Source organism: Pomacea canaliculata, linkage group LG9, assembly GCF_003073045.1.
Source record: "Pomacea canaliculata isolate SZHN2017 linkage group LG9, ASM307304v1, whole genome shotgun sequence".
Taxonomy (NCBI): Eukaryota; Metazoa; Mollusca; class Gastropoda; order Architaenioglossa; family Ampullariidae; genus Pomacea; species Pomacea canaliculata.
Window position 1 is genome coordinate 15008990 of NC_037598.1, and position 22953 is coordinate 15031942.

Here is a 22953-nt window from a genome sequence, read left to right on the forward strand (position 1 = left end):
TTTGCAAGTGCTAACCACCCAGCAAAAGTCTAGCAACATGCAGTTAACATTGATCAAAATCACCTGCCTCTAATCTACCTAAATCTGTTTAGCTGTGATGTAGCTTGACCTCTTTAGTCCTGATTAACCTCAATGTGTTTCACAGACTTTGGAAGACTTTTGACATTGTTCTGCAATTTGTTGTTTTCTTTTTTATTGCACTAGCAAAGCTGGCAGAGGGTGAAGATGGGGGTCTACCTTCACCTTCCAGATGTCAAGTTCTATACATGATGAACCCTTTAGACTGTTAGGCTCACTAAGCTACTGAATATTTAGCTTTCCTTTTCTTGGTGTACACACTGGTTGGTGCATGGTGACTTCTCACAATTCCAACATTACTGATAAACTATAGGATCCTATAGCTACTGGCAGCAGCTTGATCAACATTTCTACAATGAATCCTCATGTACACATGCATCTGCTTTTCAGTCTGTGCACAATCACAGAATTGTTCCCTGATACTGACTCAAAATCTCACTAAAACCCATGAAATTAGCAAGAACATGAATCCCTGTCATTAAGGTTTCTTTACTAGAAAATGTTTTTCACTGATTTTCTCTTAGGAGACAGAAGTGAAAGATATGGGAAAACAATTCCCCACCCCCAAAAAAAAAAAACTTTCACATCTTTTAAGGCATGAAAGAATCTTCCAATGACCCCTCACAGATCTGTGAGCACCAGAGGAAAACAAAAAACATAAATTTCACACACAGAGTGCCCATGTTCAGACTCAGACAGCACTAATACTAAACTTTCTGCTTCCTCATGGTACATTTAAAGCCCTTATTCTAAACGTCAAATTTTTTAACAATTCTTTAACAAATGTTCAGATAACATGCTTTATCCAAAATCTGATGCATGAAGCTGCTACATTATGTACTTTGTTAACATTTAGTGAAGGAAACAATAACCAACAGTCCAGTCTAAGAGAACAAATTAAAAGAATTATACTTCCTATGTCCTAAAGGGGGAAGGAAAGGGGTCTGTGTATGTCTGTGTGTTTGTGTGCATGTGCACAATCATATGTGCAAGCATGCATGTGTATAAATGAAAAGACAAAAGTTAAATAAATTAAAAGCAAAGCTGCATAAAGTAACACTTATTTGCTGATTAAACTTGGATTAAGCAGGTTAAAAAAAATGATGGCTGAAGTCCAAAACATTAATGTGAGCCTCTGTCAACTGCATTTCACAGTAACTGGTGCTAAGCATTTTAAGAAAACCCACAAATATATGATGATATAAACACAAATTAACAGAAAAACTCTATGTGGTCTGTGATTTGACAGAGTATAATCTGCTGGGCAGATGAAAAGTGTCTGAGGAGAAGGTGGCCAGGAATATGCCACTGGGGCATGAGGAATCAAAAAGAGACAACAGAAGAAAGACATGCAATGGGGGCACACACCAACCTCTGCATGGTGTTCCTCATTTTGCTGCAGCACCTCGATACAAAGCTCTGCCAAATGCATGATGTCATCTAGCTTCTTCTTGGCTGAGACATCCTCTCCAAGAGAATCTGGTGAAAAATATGACACCGGACTTGACTGGTGGTAATTAAAGCACGGTGTCCTGCGTGAACTGCTTTCTGTGTGTTCTCCCGAGTTAAACTGCAGCATTGCACTCTGTATATATATTCAGAATGCAAGACATCAAGCTCTTTAAAACTTTGAGTAACACACCCTTGAATTCAGTGAAGTAATACTGGATGGACAATGATTCATTTTTAAATACCTCAGATTAGAATGTACAAGCAGCACACACACACACAATTTTTACTATTTGGATACAGAAGAAATTTAATTATACCAGAAGAGTATTGCAAGTTTGCATTTTTTAAAGCATCTGGTAAGTTTTAAATCTGCATTTCAGTTTAAATCTTTACTTCCCTGAAGCATCACAAATTTAATGATAATGCTCATGATCATTCATGTACACTGTGCCTTACAAACTACTTTCTTCTTTATACATTGTTTTTGTTTTATGTCATTCTGAAATTTTTACACATGTTAAAACATATGGCACAAAATCTGGTTTCTATATTTATGACGGAATTTAACTAGGATAAATCTTTTTTCACATGCTGCAGCAACAAAAGCACCACTACCTTCTTCTAATTTGCAAAGAACTCAAAGGCAACACAGCAAGTGATCAATTCAATGGCAGCAACACTGAACAACTGAAATGCAAGCACCCTGAGGCATGGGTTCACAGGGATGGGGGGGATGAGGGATGGGGGGTTGTGGACAACAACATGCATGTTTAAAGAAACTTGCACGTTCCTGCTGACTCCAGATCTTTATGCAACGTATAAAAAAAAACCAGCTTTCAAACATAATAAACACATAACTGCAGCAATCTTCACATTTAGCTTCATCTTCAAAGCCCACAAATACCAAAGCGAAAGACTGCACAGTGTTCCTTTAAGTCTAGTGTTGACTGTTCAAACTCATTAGGAGACAGCAAATTATACAAATACTCAAATACATCAAAGAGAAAATTTTTCTGTAACTGTCCAACAGAAAATGCTGCGGAATCTCTCTAGCCAAAAACATCAAAAGCAGGTTTAAGAACAACAGGACTGAAAAATGCTTGATCTAAATGAGGAGTAAGGGATAAGGTCTACAAATGTAAACTACATCACAAATACAAACACAAACACGCACGCATGTCTTTTGAAGTGCAGCATTCCACTGGATCAAATAGCAGCTGGCAAAAGTTAGGGAAGCGGAAGGGGGATAAAGCTCCCAAAAAAGACAAACTTCAAGAGGCAAAATTAAAGTCAAGCCCCATCACTTCTCTCCAATAAAGCCTAAGTAGGAAAAACCCCAACAACTACCACTTTTCCATTGTGATAAGAATAAGGACTGGCCTTGACCCTTTTTTGCAATCACAATAAGCTACTTCCTAGCATACTTAACGTTTTCAGGTTAAGACAGGGGAGGACATGATTTTAATCTGCAACCTCAAAACTATGGCTATTCTGTGCAGCTAGTTAAACTGTTTCCAATTTGCCAGCCTCTACAATTTCTTAAAATGACATCAACTGGAATGGCTGGTAAAACTAATTTTATTAATACCAGCAAAATGGAAAGCAAACACACGCTAACCCTCTCTGTCCTAGTCAGTACTAATCAATCATGTCCTGTCACATGTCAGACTTGGCTACCACCAACAAAAGCCACTTTTATGAGATTTCACATCCATTTATGTAAATGAAAATTCTGTCTGCATATATATCTGCTCTTTCTGAGATTAAATCTGACAATCTGACATAGTTTGGAAGCAATATCACAGAATAATGGCAACTTCCTCAGATGAGGATTTTGGGACTCGATCCAAAAGGTCTTGAATGTCAGCTCCTGCATACCAGCAATGGCTATATAACCTGATGCCAATATCAGATATCCTGCTACATCAGGGAAAGAGGAATATCTAAGCAGGCACTGCTTGAGTACAATATTAAGAGAGTGATGATCTAGACTATTCCACTGCAGTGACTCTTTACTTAAGAAAGTTCTTTAGCATGCTGCCATATACTCTGTCCAGTGACTCAAGCATGAAGATCCAACACCCTACATCGTAGAATAAGTACCTCTGCTCAGAGGTTTTATAACCACTTCAATATCAACACAATGCATCACAGCATGTGTGTTCATCCTTAACCCTTTGAACAACAAAAGCAAGCAGGACAGTAATGATATACAGCAAACAAATTCCACCAAATTCGCCATTTTCAATGAAGAATATTCTTCTCTTCTTGCTAATTTATTGCACACATAATCAGCACTTACACAGTATGGCTATACACTACTAAAAGATAGTAAGATAATCTTACCATCAAGTGCAAGTGAAGCAAGACAATCTGCTAAATCTTCATATCACAGGCCATTTCTGTTTTCACAAAGAACTAATAGTCTGAACCATGAACACAGGCACCCACTGCTATAAAGGCTTATCTTATTACAGAAAAAAAGAGAAAAGATAAACTGAGCTGCTGGATTGTCTCAAGGAAGCTGGTCCGATCTCAGCCAATGCAGGACAAAGGGATTACAATGACAAGAGATCAGGAGGACAACACCAGGAAGTGTAACTAGTTTGCCTGTTTCCAAGAAACTGAAACGATCTGAACCAAAAATGTTAGGTAAACTCCTTAAGTGGAGGTGTGCATGCTGGACTGTCACAGATTATTGCCTGCACAAATGAGGGCTGTTCTGTTTGTAAATACCTACCAACACCTCCTGTGCAGAGATTGCAAGCGAAAACACAGAGCATGGAGAAAAACATTATTTAGAAATGCAACATGTAATATGTCTTTTCAGTCTTGCTAAAAATGTTGCCTTCCTACTTAACTTAACCCAAACTTTCTTGCTTAACCCTTCATTTATTCAATGATTGTGAATACAATTTTTTTATAAGCACGTTTTCACACCAACAATAAAGCTGAAACATGTGCAAAAGTGGCTTCTTGTAATCATGTGGTGAAGACATACAAAGAGGAGAACAAAAATACAACTTTATGTCAAATATAGTTCATGACCTAATAATGCTGTGTGCTACTGTGAACTAATGAGCCGTGACAACGTTTATAACAAAAAGAATTATGCTTTTCTTCAAGCTATAAATATAGAAAGTGAAAAAAAATCAAATTTTACGTGCACTAAAAAAATGAAAAAAATGAAACATTTTAACAAAACATCAAATAAGTGAAAATTAAATTCCTTTTGCTTAATTTGTTGAATTCAATTTCATGCAAAAATAAAATGTTCAAGTGTTTATGACACAAAAACTTCTGCTAAGATCTATTAAAAATATTTTTGAATAGAAACATTGAAGAACTGCACTGTACCTCTATCTTTAAACTTAATGTGACAAAAATTTTTAAAAAAAGATGTGGGGAAAACTGAGAAAACTCTATATAAGCAAAATACTCTTTTTTTTTCTATCCAAATGTAAGATGCCACTTAAAACATATCAAAATTTAAATTTCTGTGGTAAAAAAATCATCTAATGAAAGAAAAGTTGCAGAAGTGAACTAAAGTCAACATATCACTGCCACAGCAAAACAGTTGTATCACCTTTCTTTCGTCCTGTTCAGCGAGAGTGGCAAAAAAGCAAAATTGATGATATATTCTGCAAAAACATCTAGAACTACTATATATATATATACAGCTGGGCTATTTTTTTTCCATAGCTACTTTAAATATTAAATTTGATAGTTTCTTCCTGTTTGAAACAAATGACACAACAATGAATTTAAGGATAATATTTTTTTAAAGCTCAAACTACTTTTATATGAATCTAAATAATTTTTGGTCTTTTATACTGGTTCTTGCACTGAGCCAGTAGCAAGGACCATAATGTTTCAAATGTTTCCTTAATTTTACACAAAATTACATGAAAGATAAAACCACTCCACATGATATTTATACAGACCTTCAATCTTGGCGTACTCAGAAATTCGGGTGTAGTTGACAAGGGCAGCATTTTCTAGGCACTTTTTTATAACTTGCCTCACTTCTTCAGGTGGCACTGGTGTAACAATATCTTTCATAAGTACCTGAGGAAAAAAGTGCTCGTGCATTATGGAAAAAGCATTCAAACTTTTAAGGAGCTATTATTAAACAGCTTATTTTTACTGGTGTTAAATTACCCCTATTTTCCAAACCCTTTGGCTCCAAAATAAAGTATTTTCACATGCTGTTTTTCTATAAATCTTTTAATTTTAGACTGAAGCAGATAAAACTTAGTATAAAAAAAAAATTAAACACGAAGACAGACAGGTGCTTCTAGAAAAAAAAAAGTGTTTGTACAGATAAGCTGTGTAATTTGAATTTCTGCCAAGTTGTTGGTACTCAAAAGTATCTTCATTAAAAAAAACAAAAAAAGATAGATTGCATAGTAAAGTGATTTTCTTCTGGATAGAACAGTAAAAAAATCACAAGAAAACGTAATGGTCATGACTTTTACCATGAGAATGGTGCCCCCATTCTCTCTAGAAGTACACCCTCATTGTTGTATATTTTTTAAGACAAAATAAAGCAGCACTTTACACATATTATGGTACATGTATGAGATATTCCGTCTCCTGCTTAGTTACACAATGCTGTCAGACATGCATACCCGCTCCAGCAACGAAAGAGTGGCTTTAAGTGCTCCCTCAGGTCGGCCAAAAGGGAAACAGTACCTGCAAAAGAATATAGTAATGCTAAATTTTACAGCAGTGAAAGTCATATTTATATGCTTGTGTCATCTGGTAATATGCAACTGCTGGTCATGCCCATGCAGTAGTAGTAGTGAAATTATGAGTATATTAAACTTATGTTTGTGTATGCAAGTAGTATATATCAGGACCCAGTCATACATAAGTGGTTGTTTCAGTTGGGCACCAGTAGATGACTGGCTAAAAAAACAGTAAAGCAAAGTGAGAGAGAAAGAAAGAAAGCAACACAAAACAAAACCAAGGAAGGCTTAAACAGCTTGAACACAGGTGTACCTGAAGTGTGTGATCTGGTTCTCTAAGAGGATGCGCAACCGCTCCTTTATTTCATCAAACTTCATGCGCTCCTCTTGAAGAACTGTTCCAATGCCATCAGGTCTGTTAAATGAAAAAAGTGAAAAAGAAGCATGACAGCTCTTGTCCACAATTATATTTTTCTATACTTGGTTGTAACTGCAGTTGATATGCAGTTTTTGCTGTGTGTGTTCATCAATGACTGAGCTTTAGTTTCTGCTGTTCTGATTCATAGGAATCATGCAGACTTTTATTTTTTAATTTTTCAACAATTCTTTGTAGTGTTTCCAGTGTCATCCATTACTTTTTCAGCTTCAGCATTCCAAATGCATGGAAACCACATTAACCTCTCACTGGAGTATTTTGCTAGCAGGCAATTATTTTATTTATGACTGACTTTGTTGTACATGACAATTTCATATCTTTCTCCAACTTTGATGTTCTTGTTCCCAGATCTACTATTTCCTTATTTAACTGGTCTTGTGGTGTGGACAGGATCATTTGTAACCTGGATCATAGTTTTTCAAATGATTTGTGCATGCTGGAGCAGTTTCTTGCCAGATATCATTCATGTTATAAGGCATTCTGTAGACAACATTGCATGTTATGTTGCATTCATCCATGTCTGTCTGTGTTGGGTTTTTTGGGTTCCTTTTTCCTTTGTAAAGTGCCATGAGCCAAACTAGAAACAAGACAGCTAGAACCAGAGAGATGACACACATTCTTATGAAAATAACTGAGTGCCCTATTTTTGACAAATTAAAAAAAAAAAATCATTGCACTAACATTCAGTGAGCAACAGGGGATGTTGAAAAAAGAATGATAAAATACAAATGAACAGATTTTAGGAATTACAATGAGAATTTTCGTAACACACAATCACACTTCGCATGTAAGTATGCTCACTGTACAACAAGCAATACAAGACGTCAATGAACAAATAAGATAAATCAAAAACTGTAGGAAAATGGTGGTAACATTAAAGACCAATAAGAACAGCTTGCATTTTTTAAGATATCAGTAAATATAGGCGATATAAAAACAACTTATCAATTTCAGCCTCCAAAAGCCATCCGTTAATTATCCTCTACAATTTACACCTGTGATCAATGAGCGCTGATAACAGTGTACTATGTCATGTTGGTACACCATTCACAATACTGCCTGCAGTCAACACCAATCACAGCTGAAATTTACAGGTTAGGTTTATATCACCTATATCTACCGATATCTAAAAAAATGCAAACCATTCAGGTTGACTTTAAAATCAAAAACAATGAAAAATCAATATAACATAAAAATAAGACCTAAGGAAAACATAATATCTTAAAAATATGCAAACAAAAATAAGGAATTATATGTTACATAAGTACAAAATATTTACAATGTAAGAAAATTCTTAAACACTTTAAGAGACTGCACAAGTCTGATCGGAACAGGAGTTCCAGGTTTTAGATGTACAACATGCAAATGAGTGTTGGCCAGAAGAATTCATTCCAAAAAAACAGATAAGTCAAAATGCAACCACCAGACAAGGAGTGGAGCAGTCTGACTGTAAGAGGTGAGCAGCTCTGAAAAACAGGACGAGGAGGAACCAGAGAAAAAGGGAAAACAAAGGAGAGACAGCTTATACTCACCATGTGGGGAGCCAAAGAAAAGTACAAAGTAGAAATGTAACAGAGTAATTGCTCTAAGAGTAAGGTATGCAACAGAGTTGTCAACTTTCTGAAGCTTGTGAATAAGAAAGTCAGAGCAGCCAAGAAGCAGAGAATTCCAACAGTCAAGTTCAGCCAGCGTGATAGAGCAAAAAAAAAAAAAAGTTTCTGTGGGGTGAATAGAAATGGCTGATAGCACTGATCAAGTGAAATGCACAATAAGAAGAGTGACAGATATGAAAAACCTGCTTGTCAAGTGTGATACTGGCCATAAGTGTACAGCCAATATTTCTAGGAGTCAAAGTGAAGGGATGAGGACCATCACCGACCTGCGATATCTTGGTGTTAGGCAGCTTTCAACCAAAGGCCACATAATGTCCCGGAAACAAAGTCTTTGATATAATATTTAGACACAAAGAAAATATTCCCATAAAAAACACCTGACATATCCACTAGAAGTATAAAACATATTAGCTTTCAGCACTACTGCAGCTTAGATTTCAGTGAGCCAAACAAAACAAAAAAAAAAAACCAAAAACACTTTTCAATCAGTCCTCCACAGTTTCTTTTGCATTTAGTTAACAGTCAAAACTGTCTTTTCAGATGACTAGCAAGTTTCAAACTAAGGCAAAAGACTCACCTGTTTCCATGCACGTGAGAGGCACAGAAGGCAAAACTGTAGTGGATGAGAGTAGGGTCTATGAGAATGCCACGCTCTGCCCTTTCAAGAAGGTCATTCAGGTAACACAGGTGACGATGGCACCCCCGAACCCCATAGCGAGCACAGTACTCATCCAAAACAAACACCTGACCAGGACTAAACCAACCCTTTGGGAAAGAATTCAACAAAAGCCATTAGGTTTGGAAATGGCAATGACCTATTTATCCTGGGTAGGTACCTACACATTTTGATAAATTTAGCCTGACAACTAGAAACCATAATTAAACCCAGCCATCAAACGAAATATAGTTAAAATCAAACATTGGTGCTAGAAAAGGTATGATAGTGTTAATATGGTCTGTAGTTCTTTTTACAAAATTAACCAGTCTGGGAAAAATGCACAATTCACAATTCCTGCATCCTTGGTCTGAACATTATAATAAAGACAAAGAAACTAATAAATGAGTTCTATTTTTGTGTACATTGACATGTTTTCTTCCACTTATTCATCTTCTTCCCTGAATAAGGACACAAAAAGGGTTGGTGCCTACCAAACATGTATAGGCATCATTCAGACGGTAGTCTAATGTAAGAGTCTGCAGCATCTTGAAGAAATCCGAATGCGTGAACTTGCAGGGTTAGCCAGCACAAATTCATCAAGCCCATGCTTTCTGGCCCTGTCAGCATCTACACATGCAGCCCAAATCAGGTTAGTGGTTATTTTACTAGCCTTTTTTACTTCAGAAACTACAGTATTAGTTTTAGAGTTTACATACACACAATCCTCATAATTGTTCGGAAAATTGCATGATTTCTCATCATTCTGTAGTAGACAGATGCTTGACAAAATCTCTCGTCTACTCGCCTACAGAGCTAAAAGGCAAATGCAAACTTGTGCATGCAGCAAATTGCAAACGTAAAAGCTTAAAAGCACTGAGAGATTTAAGATGTGCTGTTACAGATTAAATTTTGTAACTATTGTGGAGGTATGCCGTCCAGTGACTGGCGGCACTATAATAGATATGTGACCCCACGTCCTTGCCGATGTCTGCTTTTACCTGTCCTTCTAGCTCTTTCTAGTAGGTGAGTGTGTGCGTGTGTGTGTGACCAACGTAAGCCTTGCTAACCAGAATATTTGGTGTGAGAGAGCGCATGCATGACTAGTAGTTACTAGATGTTTCTAGCTTTACCTTGGAAACTATACAAAAGCTCTGAGAGAGAGAGAAAGGAAGAAAGTAAGAGTTGCAGAAATGGATGAAAAAAGTTAGTAAGCTGCTGATGTGATAAGGTGTGTGTTGCCTTTTGTCTGCTTTCTGTAAGTTTCAGAAGCTATTGTATAAACTGTAAATAAATGTGTGTGAACTATCTCTGAATGTATGGGCTCAGTTTATCAGGGTGATTGGCACAGTACTGGCACATTATGATGCACAAGCAATTGACAGCATAAGCATCTCACTCTTATGCATCAGTCAACACATTTTCATTGTAACATGCATATTAGGAATTCAGTGTGACTGATTATAAACAGGTTTCACAAAATTAGACAATGCTTGGGTTTATTTAAGCAAGCATAAAAAGATCTGTATCAGACCAGAACTGCTTTTTTTTTTAAAGGACAATAGGAACATAGAACTCAGTTTGGGTAGTTATGGTTTTGGTACTAGAAGGACTCAAGCTACTGCACTATATACAAAACATGAACCAAAGCAAGCGGTAGGTGGTTGGAAGGGGATGGAAATCTCTTCCTTACTCACCTCCCTGCATGCGAGAGATCTGAGTATTGCTGATCTTGTTTGTCTGGACAACTGGAGGTGTGGGTTTATGGGTCTGACCTGTTGCTCGATATATAGCCTGAACCCAAAAAGTACGTTCTGACTCATCATCAGTGGCAAACATCAGGTTGTCTCCTTCTTTCACTAAATTAAAAAAATACTTGCCACCATCATGATCTGAAACAAATATGAACTGTATGCTAAGAACACACAGTAGTCTTGACAAGTAGATAATATAAGATGGGGGAAGCCAACTATATAAACAAATGTATCATAAAAAATCACAAAGTGAGATTATACTTCTGCCATGTCCTTTGATTAGTCAGTTCAAAAATACATGCACACATATGCATGAAAGTAATTTAATATACATCCATATGAGCAAGCGAGTGCACGCGCACACATTAACTCACTCTTTCTACTCTATTCCTCATGCCTTGTTCCTGTTCCTGCAAACAAATCAGCCAACAAATCTTAGCAAACAAACTATATGCCCTCTCATGACAAGGAAAAACAATCCCCCAAATATTATTCTAACCTTGCCGTGGTTCACAATAATCTACTGTAAACCCATCCAGTTGCATCATCTCTGTTGGATCAGGTTTCTTCTCCCGATATGAACACATTGCAAATGTGTACTGTGACACCTAACCATGGAAAAAAAAAATTGACAAAACAAACTCTGCGTGCACTAACAATTTCTTTTCCCTAATTGCCTGTTTAGTTCAGCCTAAACTTGCCACTGTACCTGACTAACAGAATACTCAAAACAAAACAGAATTATTATGTTAGAAACACATCTAGATTTTTTTCAATCAAAAGACAAAATCTGAATAATCTGTATATTAACAACTAGCTGAAATTTTTTAGATTAAAAGTAAACAGCAGGAACATGTTCATAAATATGACAATATTAATCTATGAAATCATAGTATATATTTTGTGAAAAGAATTAAATAAATAACTAAAAACAACATGAAATTTCTTACCTGGACTAAAATGAAGTATCTTTTCTTCCACTTTTTCCAGACTGTCTTACCCTCTGCATATAGGTAACTGTGAAAGCCAATTAATTTTAGAACATTTCTTTTAAAACTGTAAAACTATTTAAAATTTAAGATATGACCATCTCTGAAGAAGAAAAAGTTAAAAAAGAAGATATCATCGCAGACAAAATGTGAATATGTAAGATGATTTTGAAATCAAAGACTATCAAAAGAAATATAAAGTGGAAAAGAAATTTGTCATGTCATTTGAATAAAACAGCCATCATATTATTCATAAATTATAACATTTAACACCATGTTGTTTGAATTTCAACAAAGATTTTAATAAAACATAATAATAGTAAACTTGTGAGCATTAACACATCTTACCCGCAGTGTTTCATGTTTGCAGGTTTTTCCATTCGAACAGCTATCTTGATGCGAAGATCATCTGGAAAGTTTTTGACCTTTTGCAGTGTATGCCACTCAGGAGTGCGGCTGCTATTGGGGGTTGGGTGAATGACGACCTTGCCGAGTTCCCTGTCCTCCAGACTCCATACACCAGAGCTTTCCGTGTATAGCTTGACTTTTACACTGGGTAGTGGGTGTGTTGTGGTGAAGTCACCTTGTGTGTCCCAACTTAAAGGCCAAACATTTAGTGACTACAGCACTATAAACTTACACAGTTTACTAAAATTACCATTACTGGAAGTTAATATTTATGAATGATATTATAACACTACTAACAACAGTGCATTCCTAAAGTCCTTTCTCTACTGTATAGAGGGCTCAATATGTTTACATAGACACATTGTATCTGTCCTTATACCTACAACCCACATTTCTTGGGCCAACACTTGCAAATTTTAAAAGTCTACCAGACAGCAATTTATTTTTTAAATGACTTCCCTGAGAACATTTCAGCATGCTAATTCCAAAACTATTCGACTTATACTGTCAGGGCTAAAGTCAACAGGACAAACTATGTAATTTTATAGTGCTATAGTGACCAAACGCTTATTGTTACATCAAATTGGCTGTCCACTCAGACAGTAAGAAGCTTACAAGCACATCAGGAAAACTTGTGAGCTCTTAGTTCTGTCCTCTTTCTGTCCATAATGATGTGTATAGACTTGTATTCTAATTAGCTGGAGGCTAATTTTCTCCGACTTGGGGAAACAGCATCTTTCCTCATTTGAAAATTGGGGAAACAGTATGAAAACTGCATCCTGAATAACTGCATAAACGGTAGTTATTAAATACAATTAACTTGTATACATAAATGTAAAAGTTGTACACATAACAGTCGGTCTGTCAAGCCACTAATTTTCACTTTCCAGATTTCTCAAACTTCAGATTTTGAAAAACTCTTTGTAAATGAAACATAAATGAGTTGTTCGATTAAGGTAATTATTAGCGTAAGCACAAAAATTCTGTTCAAAACTCAAGTACAATATAAACAAATATGGTTGCGCTCAAGCCCCTCCCAACACCTAATATAAACCAAATTTACACATCATCATCACTTATGGAAATGGTAAAATAAAAATAAATGAACTAAGATTTTACTCAGTCAGATTACATTGATTTTTGGTCAGTATGAAAAAAATTATGGTTTGACATTCAGTCATTTATAAAATCTTTCATAAAACATGACAAACATCCAGCCAATACAATCATTACCTACTCATTTAAACACAATGATACCAAACTGCACCACATTTACAAGCAGTATTTTTGGAATGAATATGTTTTTTAAGTTATGTTTGATGTCTGAGGTAAAGGATAAGTGTCTGTACGGCAAAACATTCCTGAGCTCAGGTTAATAGCAGGAAAAGGAACACTGATAATCATCCTATAATATCCTGTCAGTAAAGCTGCAGAATGTGTGCTGCAAGTAATGCATCAATCGCTGTTATGTTGCACTTGCAAAACTTTAGGGATTTTTTATACTGATGAGCAGAATTAAAGAACATTTAAGTATTTGATTTCATGTTCAGGTTTGTTTTAATAAGTAACACACCTGCCAATACTTAATTTTAGGTTCTTTAACCAAGTATGATGCTGTAGCAAGACAGTATCCTGTACAAGCTTCATGGAATTCAACTTCCTAGTCTCTGAAGGGTTAGGTACACAATGTCAGTCACTTACCAGGGCTTGGAAGCCTCAGCCTGGTCAGTCTGTAGTTTCTCTCCCCCTTCCACTTCCATTGTACAGTAAACAATTTTGTTTGGAGCTAAAGACTTGAGTCCCTTCACTTCAATAACATGAACCTTTCAAAGCAAAAATAAAAAACAGCAAAATGAAAGAAATAGAAATAAGATTTGCACCACATTAAAGTGTCACACCAAAAATCAATCAATTCAAAATGTTGATTGCTATTCTAAAACCCTGGAAACTAGATCCATATTTCCTGCTTTGTCACCAATCACAACAATATTATTGCACGTTGATGAGAAAAGTCTATTCTGACTAAATAACTTTCATGATATGTTAAAAACAATTTGCATAAGCTGTCATCAGTCTGAGGCAAATTATGATAATGATGGTGGTTATTATTATAATTAATGAATCATATCCTTTGTACTGGAGCTCACAGGTTCTAAGGAAATGACAACAAAGCCCTGACTGACATTAATAACACCTCATACATTCCAAGGTAGTAACAATGACAAACAATAAAATACACTCGCCACACCCAGACACTATGTACCTCTAACCAAACACCCAACCCAAAACAGTGGAGGTGAGAAGGAAATCAATTAGTTGCAAGTCACACAAAAAATCAGCATGGGAGAAAAAAAATTGTGGTGCCCCAACAATACACAATGGAACTGAAATATCAAACTTAATTCACATGGGCAATCTTCTGAATGATAAGCAAAGCATAAATTGTCTTGGCATCACTTGACTCATACCCATGAGAAGTATAGTTTCCATAAAACAACAAAGAATGCAGGAGGTGCCTCGAAACCAATCTTTATGAATGGGTTACAGGGATCACTATCAGTGCATCAGAAACAGTCAAACATTCCTAGTAAGAAAGGTTTTTTTTTCTTTTTTTAAGGGCAATGGCAGCACTAAATTTAATGCCACATCCAAGGAAATGTTAGCATTTGCACTAAAAAAAAAAAAAAAAATTTAAATGCACAGCCATTTCTGTAAATGTGAGGAACAGATGTAATAAAATCTGTTGCCATCTATATTTGGGTGAGGACAATTACAGTGTGGTATTGTGAGTCATGTGCTGACATTGCTGCCTTGCTATTAGTACTTGGGTAAGACCAAAGGCCTGCGTGTCTAAACAAGTAATATGATTCACCGAATGACACTCAAATACCGCCAGAGATTCTAGAGGCATGACAATGAATAACTTTTTTAAAAAAAACTTATCACAAAGCTAGCCATGAATGTTGAAATCCAAACTGATTGCATTTATTCCTGATCACTGAAGTGTGCAGCCCCTTGATCTATGCAACATTTGGCATGCTGATGCAAAGTAATTCTGTACAACTGTCAACTTGAAGAAAGGTAAACTTTTAACAGGATAAGCACTATGGCAAGCAGGACTCAAAAGCATCATTTTCACAGATGACCACTATTTATATTTTAGCTTCATCAGACAAGTGTCAGCAGTTTTTCAGTGTTTTCTGTATGGCAGATTGAATGGAGAAAAGCATTTATAACAGGAAATACTAAAAATCTAAACAACTGATAAAATGATTAAAATATAAGAGAAAAAGATTTGTTCTTTAATTGATCATTGGAAAAATGTAACAATTTCAAAATGTCAGCCACCACCACCATCCCACCACCCGAAATGATACATCAAAGCAAATGGGGGGAAATCTTTAACAATGTCTAACAAGCACTGATTAACTTTGTAAAGCTTTCTTGAAATGTAACGAATTAGGACCTTACACATTTTTAGCTGACATTCTAAATTGTTGTGCACCTCCTTAATTGATCAAAAGTAAAGCCACATTCTGTAAGGGGCAAGAATGTTGTCTTATGTTAAGCACTTCGTGACCTCAAGCAATCCATACATCCAAAATATAAGATTATTATAGATGCCGTAAACACAAATAGGCTGATAGCAAGAAAAAGGGAACGCTGAAAATCAGCAGCTCACCTCCAGGGAAAATGACAACACAACATCCATTTTGGAAAGGCCAGGTTCACTATCAGCATCGGTGATGTCCAGTTTAGACAATGAGGAAGTATGTTGAGCCCTAAAGAAGACAACAGAACATTCTAATTCCTCTTAACTTCCACAAATCTCTACAGGTCAAAACATGTGTGTGCCAAATATAACCTGATTGTAACATTGGATTTCAATGTACTGTAAACATGAAGGGTTGTTATGCCCATTGGCATTTAGATTAGCAGACTTCATGGTGATTCTGTACTGTCTCTGTGCATGCATTCACCTGTGCATGTTAGCATGCACAAAAAAGTGCACTTACAAGAATAAGAGTGAGGAGATACATAAGTCTGTATCTTCTATCGTCCATAATTCAGACAAGAAAATTATTTGCTGTTAATCAAAACAGTTTCATTATTTCCTTAACATTTATTAAACTAAAAGACACTCGATTGTGAATTTTCATAATATCCCACATATCCTAAATCTACTTATCAAAATAATCCTCCCTTCTAAATCTAGGGTCTAAGCTAAGTTTGTCACACATCTGTCAGTTCCAAGACTCTCTTCTGGTCAACCAGCATTTATGATAGAATAATAATAATGATCTCGATGAATTGTTGTTTCTATACAATATACAATAACTACAATGAATAATCAGCTAAAACACAAGAAATCAGCAGCAGGTATGATTTTTATATTCTGAGGCATAGTGGGAGCAGGTCCTTAATCATTAAATGCATTAGATGATAGCAAATTCACAAGTTTCACACATACATCTTTCTACAAAAATCGCATTTCATTTAAATTTTCAAGTTCACTCAGATAAGCAGTAGAAACAATGTAAGAGTAACATTTATAACATATTTTAGGACTGGTGAGCTGGAGAAATGCATTAAACAGATGCTTAGTCATGTCTGAATGGAAAATTTATGACAGCAGGATTTTTCACACAATTAAACAACTCCTGATTAAGCAACAACTTTCTGCACATTAAGCATTATGGATACTAGGCCTTCTTTGTGCAAAAGAGGGATCACTATCTTCTTTGACACCCCCAAGCAGGCAATGGAACAAGAACCAAAAGGATATCCCCTGGATCATTTCAACTAAATAAAAGACAGACTTGGAGGACTGGAGACACACTGTATTTTTACATTTTATTTCACAAATCATGGCAACAGGTCAGAGCTACAAGAAAACAGGTTTCCAGGTATCAACACCAAAGCATCAGACAATACCTCAAAGATCCTCCATTTCCAAGTCTGATATTTTCAGATTCACTCTTTCTTTAAAATTACAGGTCAGAGGGAGTAGAAGAAAATAGTGCATGCAGTTTCGTGCCATGCAGGCAACTATTGGTTAAAGGAAAAGAGAGGAAGAGAGGCAAAGGAGAAGCTATGTATAATTGCCTTAATCGAATTGCTTGCATACAGCCATTATGCAGTTTACAGTAACCACAGACCGGCATGCTTTCATATGGACCATATCCTTCATCAGATCAATGCAACACATATTTTGGGGGGGGGGGGGTATTTCTGCTTCTGGTCAACCATTCCCTATGACTGAACTGCTGTGATTCCTGAATATTCTAGTAGGATATACTGACAGGCTGCTTTTTGCATGAATGTCACGCTATCTATCTGTATTCTCCTGTCCCCTGAGCAATGTTCAAGAACCATGAATTATTTTCCAGTAATATCCACACTGTTGACATTAATGATCACCTGTGAGCTTTTTTATCATAAAGAAGTGAAAAATCTGCTTTTAAATACATGCATGAAAAATATCAGCAGCAGTGACCAAATAAAAGATTCCAAACTTTAACACAAGAATAAGAAAGATTTTAGCTATTGTGCTAGACCATGCATTTGAGTTAAAGATTGCAAGTCATTGACAGTAAAAAGCAACAAGGTAATATTTAAACAAATACAGGGATGCTGGTATTTCATGAATGGGTATTTCTGGATATTTATTTATACATGTAATAATGCTAACTTCAAAATCAAAGAAAAGGTTATAATAATATTTCAACATCTACATTTGCCAAATAAGGACTTGGGCAAAAGCAAAATCAGAGAATTATTGTACAAAATTAAATGTGTTCACTGCTACAGAGTGATTCTGCAAGTGAAGATATTTAGCTGTGGGTTTTTTTTAAAAAAAGCAGAAAATAGAAGAGGCAAACAATATGTAAAAGTGATTTGCATAATACTGTGACAGCATAAAAGAGGCTTTAACGAAGCAAACAAAATTATACAGTGTACAAGGATTTATAGTAAAACCCAGTACAAATGCACATTAGGCTATGTAAAGAAATTGCTTTATTTGGTATTAGTAGAACTGAGAACTCAGGAGGTTGACAAAGCTTTGAACGTGGCAAAATCTTTTATTTATAAATGCAGATTCCTGAAATCCATACCAACAGTAAATAAGTTTATGCCATTTCTAAAGTCCCGATATATTGTGGAGTAATATATGGCATCTATTAATAACCCACAAATATCCTTTTGGAAACAGTGGCTCCCATTTAGTCATATGACTTCTTAAATAACAGCACTATTTGTAATGAAACTTTTGCCTACATTGTATTAGACAGATTGCCATATTTGTTAGTCTATTATGTATAGTATGTTGCTTGTATACATGTAGGTGGCTTAAATCTTGAATTATTTCTATGATTACATGTGTTGTATATGTATGTATAGCGAACAAATTTTTTTTTCAGATTACAGGGAAGTATACGCACACAGTATTGAATAGGTTACTTTTGATTGTGCCTTGGCTGCATGTGGTGCTTTTTCCTAGTCAAGTTAAATGTTGTCTTTATATATCTTTTTGGTGTATTTGTATATTATAGAACAAAAATCATTCATAAGCCAAAATAATATGATTGAATATCATATGACCCCATAGTGTAAAATTCTTAGAATTATTTCTGACATTGTTGGAACACAACAATCATTGAAATATATAAATAAGCAAAACGATAACTTCTATTAAGAGTCATATCATAGTATCATCATGTAATAGGATTTTACATGCTCATTAGATGCACATCACAAGGTTTTACAAGTTGCATGCAGCTGCAGATTAAATGTGTCTGCATGCAAAAAACACTTCTTTCAAGTGAGCAATAACAGCCAAAACAAATTCTGAAGGGGAAGAAACCCAAAAAGAACAAGAGCTTTAAAAAAAAAAACTGAATGGTATTCCCCATCACCACAGGTCAGTAGTACCTCTAAAATTGTGCAATAGGATAAAGTGGTTGGTTGAAGTGTTCTCATCTTTAAAATAGCCAACCACTATGCAGCTGATGTCAGACTTACGAAAGCCCTGTGTGGACAATCCCGGCTGCCCCAGTTTGGGCCAGAACTTGCAAGGGCACCTGTACTAATTCCCCCAACTGTCTACAATGTATACAAAGGATGAAAACATTCAATTTTCACATTATCAGTAAAAGCAGGCAAGTAAACAACTATTACTCATACAGAAAGCACAGTCATAAGCAAATGTGACAACACTCAAATGTGCACCATATAATGCTCATCATTTTGAAAAGGAGCAGACAAAAATTATCTTCCAAATATTAACATTGGCAAAAATGACTATGGTTTCTTACTATAAACATTTCCCTCCTGTAGAATCTTAGCAGAAGAACCTTTACCAACATAGGAGCTGCGCCTACATCTGAACCAAAGCAGTTTTTCACTGATCTACTAAAATACTGTGAGAGAACTGGGAAGTGCTTGGGGCTGCAGCTATTGAGTAAATACATTATGGAAAGTCCAAAAAATATTTTCCACCCTCTAGAAGACCACTCTCTACTACCCTAAATATATCTCAACATTGCATTTTGTAATCATGGTGTAGAGTTTTGCAGGAAAGTCCCTTGTCAAAGAACTATAAACAAACATAGTTTTATATGGTTTTTCCTCAAAAAATGCAAAATAAACAAAGAAGTCCTGGACTGTAAAAGTCATGTGATGACAACTATTTTGTTTATCTTTCTGGTAGGATATCAAGCAATTAGAAAACACTTTAGGGTGAATATAAAATTTTAAAAAAACACACTACCGCAGCTTATAAATACACTTTCCCTATAACTGAAAAGTGTTAAGACGTTAAGAATATTGCATGCACATGTAATATGCAGCCTGCAGACTAATCTCAGTACATTGCATAAATAAGCTGTAAAATGTTTCTACTCTTTAATCATTTAAAAGTGCCATCTGTGCAAATAGGCTGGAACACTGTCACAGCTTTAGCTGAACATTTCTGAATTGTTCCATCCCTTTAAACAGGATGACACTTGTTGGACATGTATACATTTTTCAAAACTCTTGGTTTTCTTTTAATTGGAGGAGAGAAAAGGCACCTGCCTTTAGATAGGTAGTATGAAAGAAACATTAGAGGTCTTAGAAATGATTTTAGTCATTAACAAAGCAGTTGTGAAGTAGAAGAGATCAGTGATTTTGATCTACCTGATTCTGAAAATAAATGTCCAGGAGAATGTGCAAAAAAAAAAAAAAAAGAAAAGAAAGAAAAAGATGAAGAAATTGTGGGTGAACACATGGCTGATAAAGTGACACAAAAATCACCTAAAATCTCAAGCATCCCACTTCAAAGTTGTTAAATAACAACAAAGACATTTCACACTCTGTAGAGATTGATTTCAATAGTAAGCATAAACTGCACCACTTCAAGATCAAAAAGCCCTTTCAACTGCCACCGAGAAGATGGAAGCCCTGTCAACCTGCACCACTCTTCATTGATCAAGAAACTGTAAAAGCTGTGAAGGGTCAAATGAATCTTTATGAGCTGAAAAACTATCAGCCAAACAGACTTGGAACTCTGATACTGCCTAGCTCCAAAATGAGCTGAAAGAAACCTGTTATAATACAGGAAAGAAGGGGCTTTTGGCGTATACGTCAGAAATAAAATTTTGAAAGGTTATTGGAGACGCCTGATTCTTTTAGATTTGAGAGAAAATGTCTTTTCAAAAATGAATGATCTAGGAACTGTTCATTTCTGCATAGTACGAACTTCAGCTATAGTCTTGGTTTATTTTCTAGTCACTTTTAGCACTTTTATAATTTTTGTTTCAAATAGTTGAATTTCATACATTTACATCTGAATATCTGAATGGTGCATATCATGATGTTGCTAATAAATTAATCTTTTAGGTGTGTGATGTTACCCAATCACTACTCCTCAATTTCTGTTTTATATTAAATGCAGTGACTGTCGTTTTTCCTTGCAGATTTTGGTACAACTCAAAAAAAATTATAACATACTGTAGTTTCTGCTGCAATTTTACTGCTTTCTTGGCAACAATAATCTATATTTCTTAAATGTATCCCCATCTCTAAAATATGTGATCATGAAAAAAACAAAGATTTCGACAAACAAATTGCAGCAGAACCAAATAACACACACACATCTATGTTCTGTTTCAAGAAATTTCTGTTAATATTATCACAGTCATAAAAGAAGGAAACCATATCTATAAAGAACCATTTTTCATGAGACATCATCTTATGAGACTGTACGATACACAGAATCACAAAAAGCAATTGCTATAAAAAAAGATCTATGGATTCTGGATACGCTTTCAAAGATACATGCATTTTGTGCCCACACTCATGTGTATAAACACATGATTATTTAACAGGTACTATTTCGTGCAAAACACATCACAAGGGCATAATTTTAATAGAACCACACTTGTCTACTGCCAACATTTGTAAATAAGGTAAAACTTAAGCTGATATATTTTGAATAATGGTCTGGTGTTAAAGGCATATATAGAAGCAGTAAAATCAGAGAAATAAATTTCTCATACTTCAGTAAAGCTGCCACATCTTATCACTAATCAGCAAAGAGTACAGTCTTGTTCTGAAATGCTTTGAAATTCTTACTAAATACTAATCTTAACATCCAGTTCTCAATTTTCTTTTTTGACATAATCCTTCTGAAGCAAGAATGTTGCTTAGCCCAAACAAGTATCAACTGTAGAATTCAGGTTCTAGTGACCTGCTTAGTAAGTATTAAATGCATCCACTAAAAAAGGAAGAAACAAACAAAATAAAATTACTTATCTTAAATGTCCTATCATCCAGATACCAAAAAATCTTAAAAGCATAAAGAGCTTGGCAGGTAAATATGTCAGTTATGGTTGGAAAAAAAGTTTTTATATCCTAGTAATAAGACTGCCGCCCAATGCTCCATTGGGGGGGGGGGGGGGAATGGGAACGAGAAGAAGTATTAAGACACCAATAGCTAAATAACAAAATTTAATTTTTAAGTCCTACCTGTTGTAGCGCTTGAGTTTTTGAAGAGAATATTTGGACTCAGTCCCACCTTTGGACACTGGCAGACTCTCCAAATTGGACTTCAGCAGATTTATAGAGGATCGCAACTCTTCCTGGTACATGCTCTCCATTTCTTTAACCACAAATTTGGGGTGCTGCCGTTTCTATATATTGAACCACACACACAGATACAAATGATTTATTACCTTTACTGCTTTTCTAGATACTCAGAAAACATAATGGCTGTAACTACCTCTACTTAATAGAACACATTTACTTTGGCAAAGCAGTTTCCTATGAGCCGCATTAGAAACATTCAAAATTCTTTTCCTAAAAATCTGGGAAATGTAAAAAGAAAATGTGAACTTTTCTTTAAGTGTACTGCAGTTAAACTGAGCTACACGGATAAATCTGCAATTTCACAAATTGTGAGTCACTTAAGCATTTGCTCAACAACAGACTACATACTTAATAATGCTGTATTCAGTTCCTCAAACTGTCAAATATTATCAGTAACAAAAGCAGGAAACAAGCTTTGGATTTGGTTCTGCCAGTCCATTATCAATAAGGTATTAACATTTTGCCAGCATTCACAGGACACCTTCACAAAGACTAATATTGCTGACCAAAAAAGAATTCTATTAGAATTACAATGAACAAATGCTAGAAGTACACACCCTTGCCATCTCTTCTACAGCTTGTAACCTTCCATCAAGCTCTCTGCGGACCTGGGCTGCCTGTTCATCAGCATTGTCCAGCTGATGAGCAAATCAAAGTACACACTCACCACAGAATACTGATAAACAAAACAGCAGTTATGCTTTCCAGTTCGTAATCAGTGACTTTTTTTGCATTAGAAATTTGCTTTT

The 22953-nt window shown here is 35.6% G+C and overlaps 1 protein-coding gene across 1 annotated transcript in view; it reads right to left on the reverse strand.

The window, feature by feature from the left end:
* The window catches only part of LOC112571802 (calcium-dependent secretion activator 1-like), a 41624-nt gene that overhangs the window by 15305 nt on the left and 3366 nt on the right, over window positions 1–22953 (reverse strand). The window contains 18 exon segments of the mRNA XM_025251101.1: window positions 1451–1557; window positions 4271–4279; window positions 5117–5128; window positions 5475–5598; window positions 6162–6225; window positions 6535–6636; window positions 8537–8599; window positions 8848–9035; window positions 9420–9499; window positions 9502–9555; window positions 10623–10817; window positions 11179–11287; window positions 11630–11696; window positions 12017–12265; window positions 13778–13899; window positions 15759–15858; window positions 22085–22248; window positions 22762–22842. Of these exon segments, the coding sequence (XP_025106886.1) occupies window positions 1451–1557; window positions 4271–4279; window positions 5117–5128; window positions 5475–5598; window positions 6162–6225; window positions 6535–6636; window positions 8537–8599; window positions 8848–9035; window positions 9420–9499; window positions 9502–9555; window positions 10623–10817; window positions 11179–11287; window positions 11630–11696; window positions 12017–12265; window positions 13778–13899; window positions 15759–15858; window positions 22085–22248; window positions 22762–22842 (1890 nt within the window).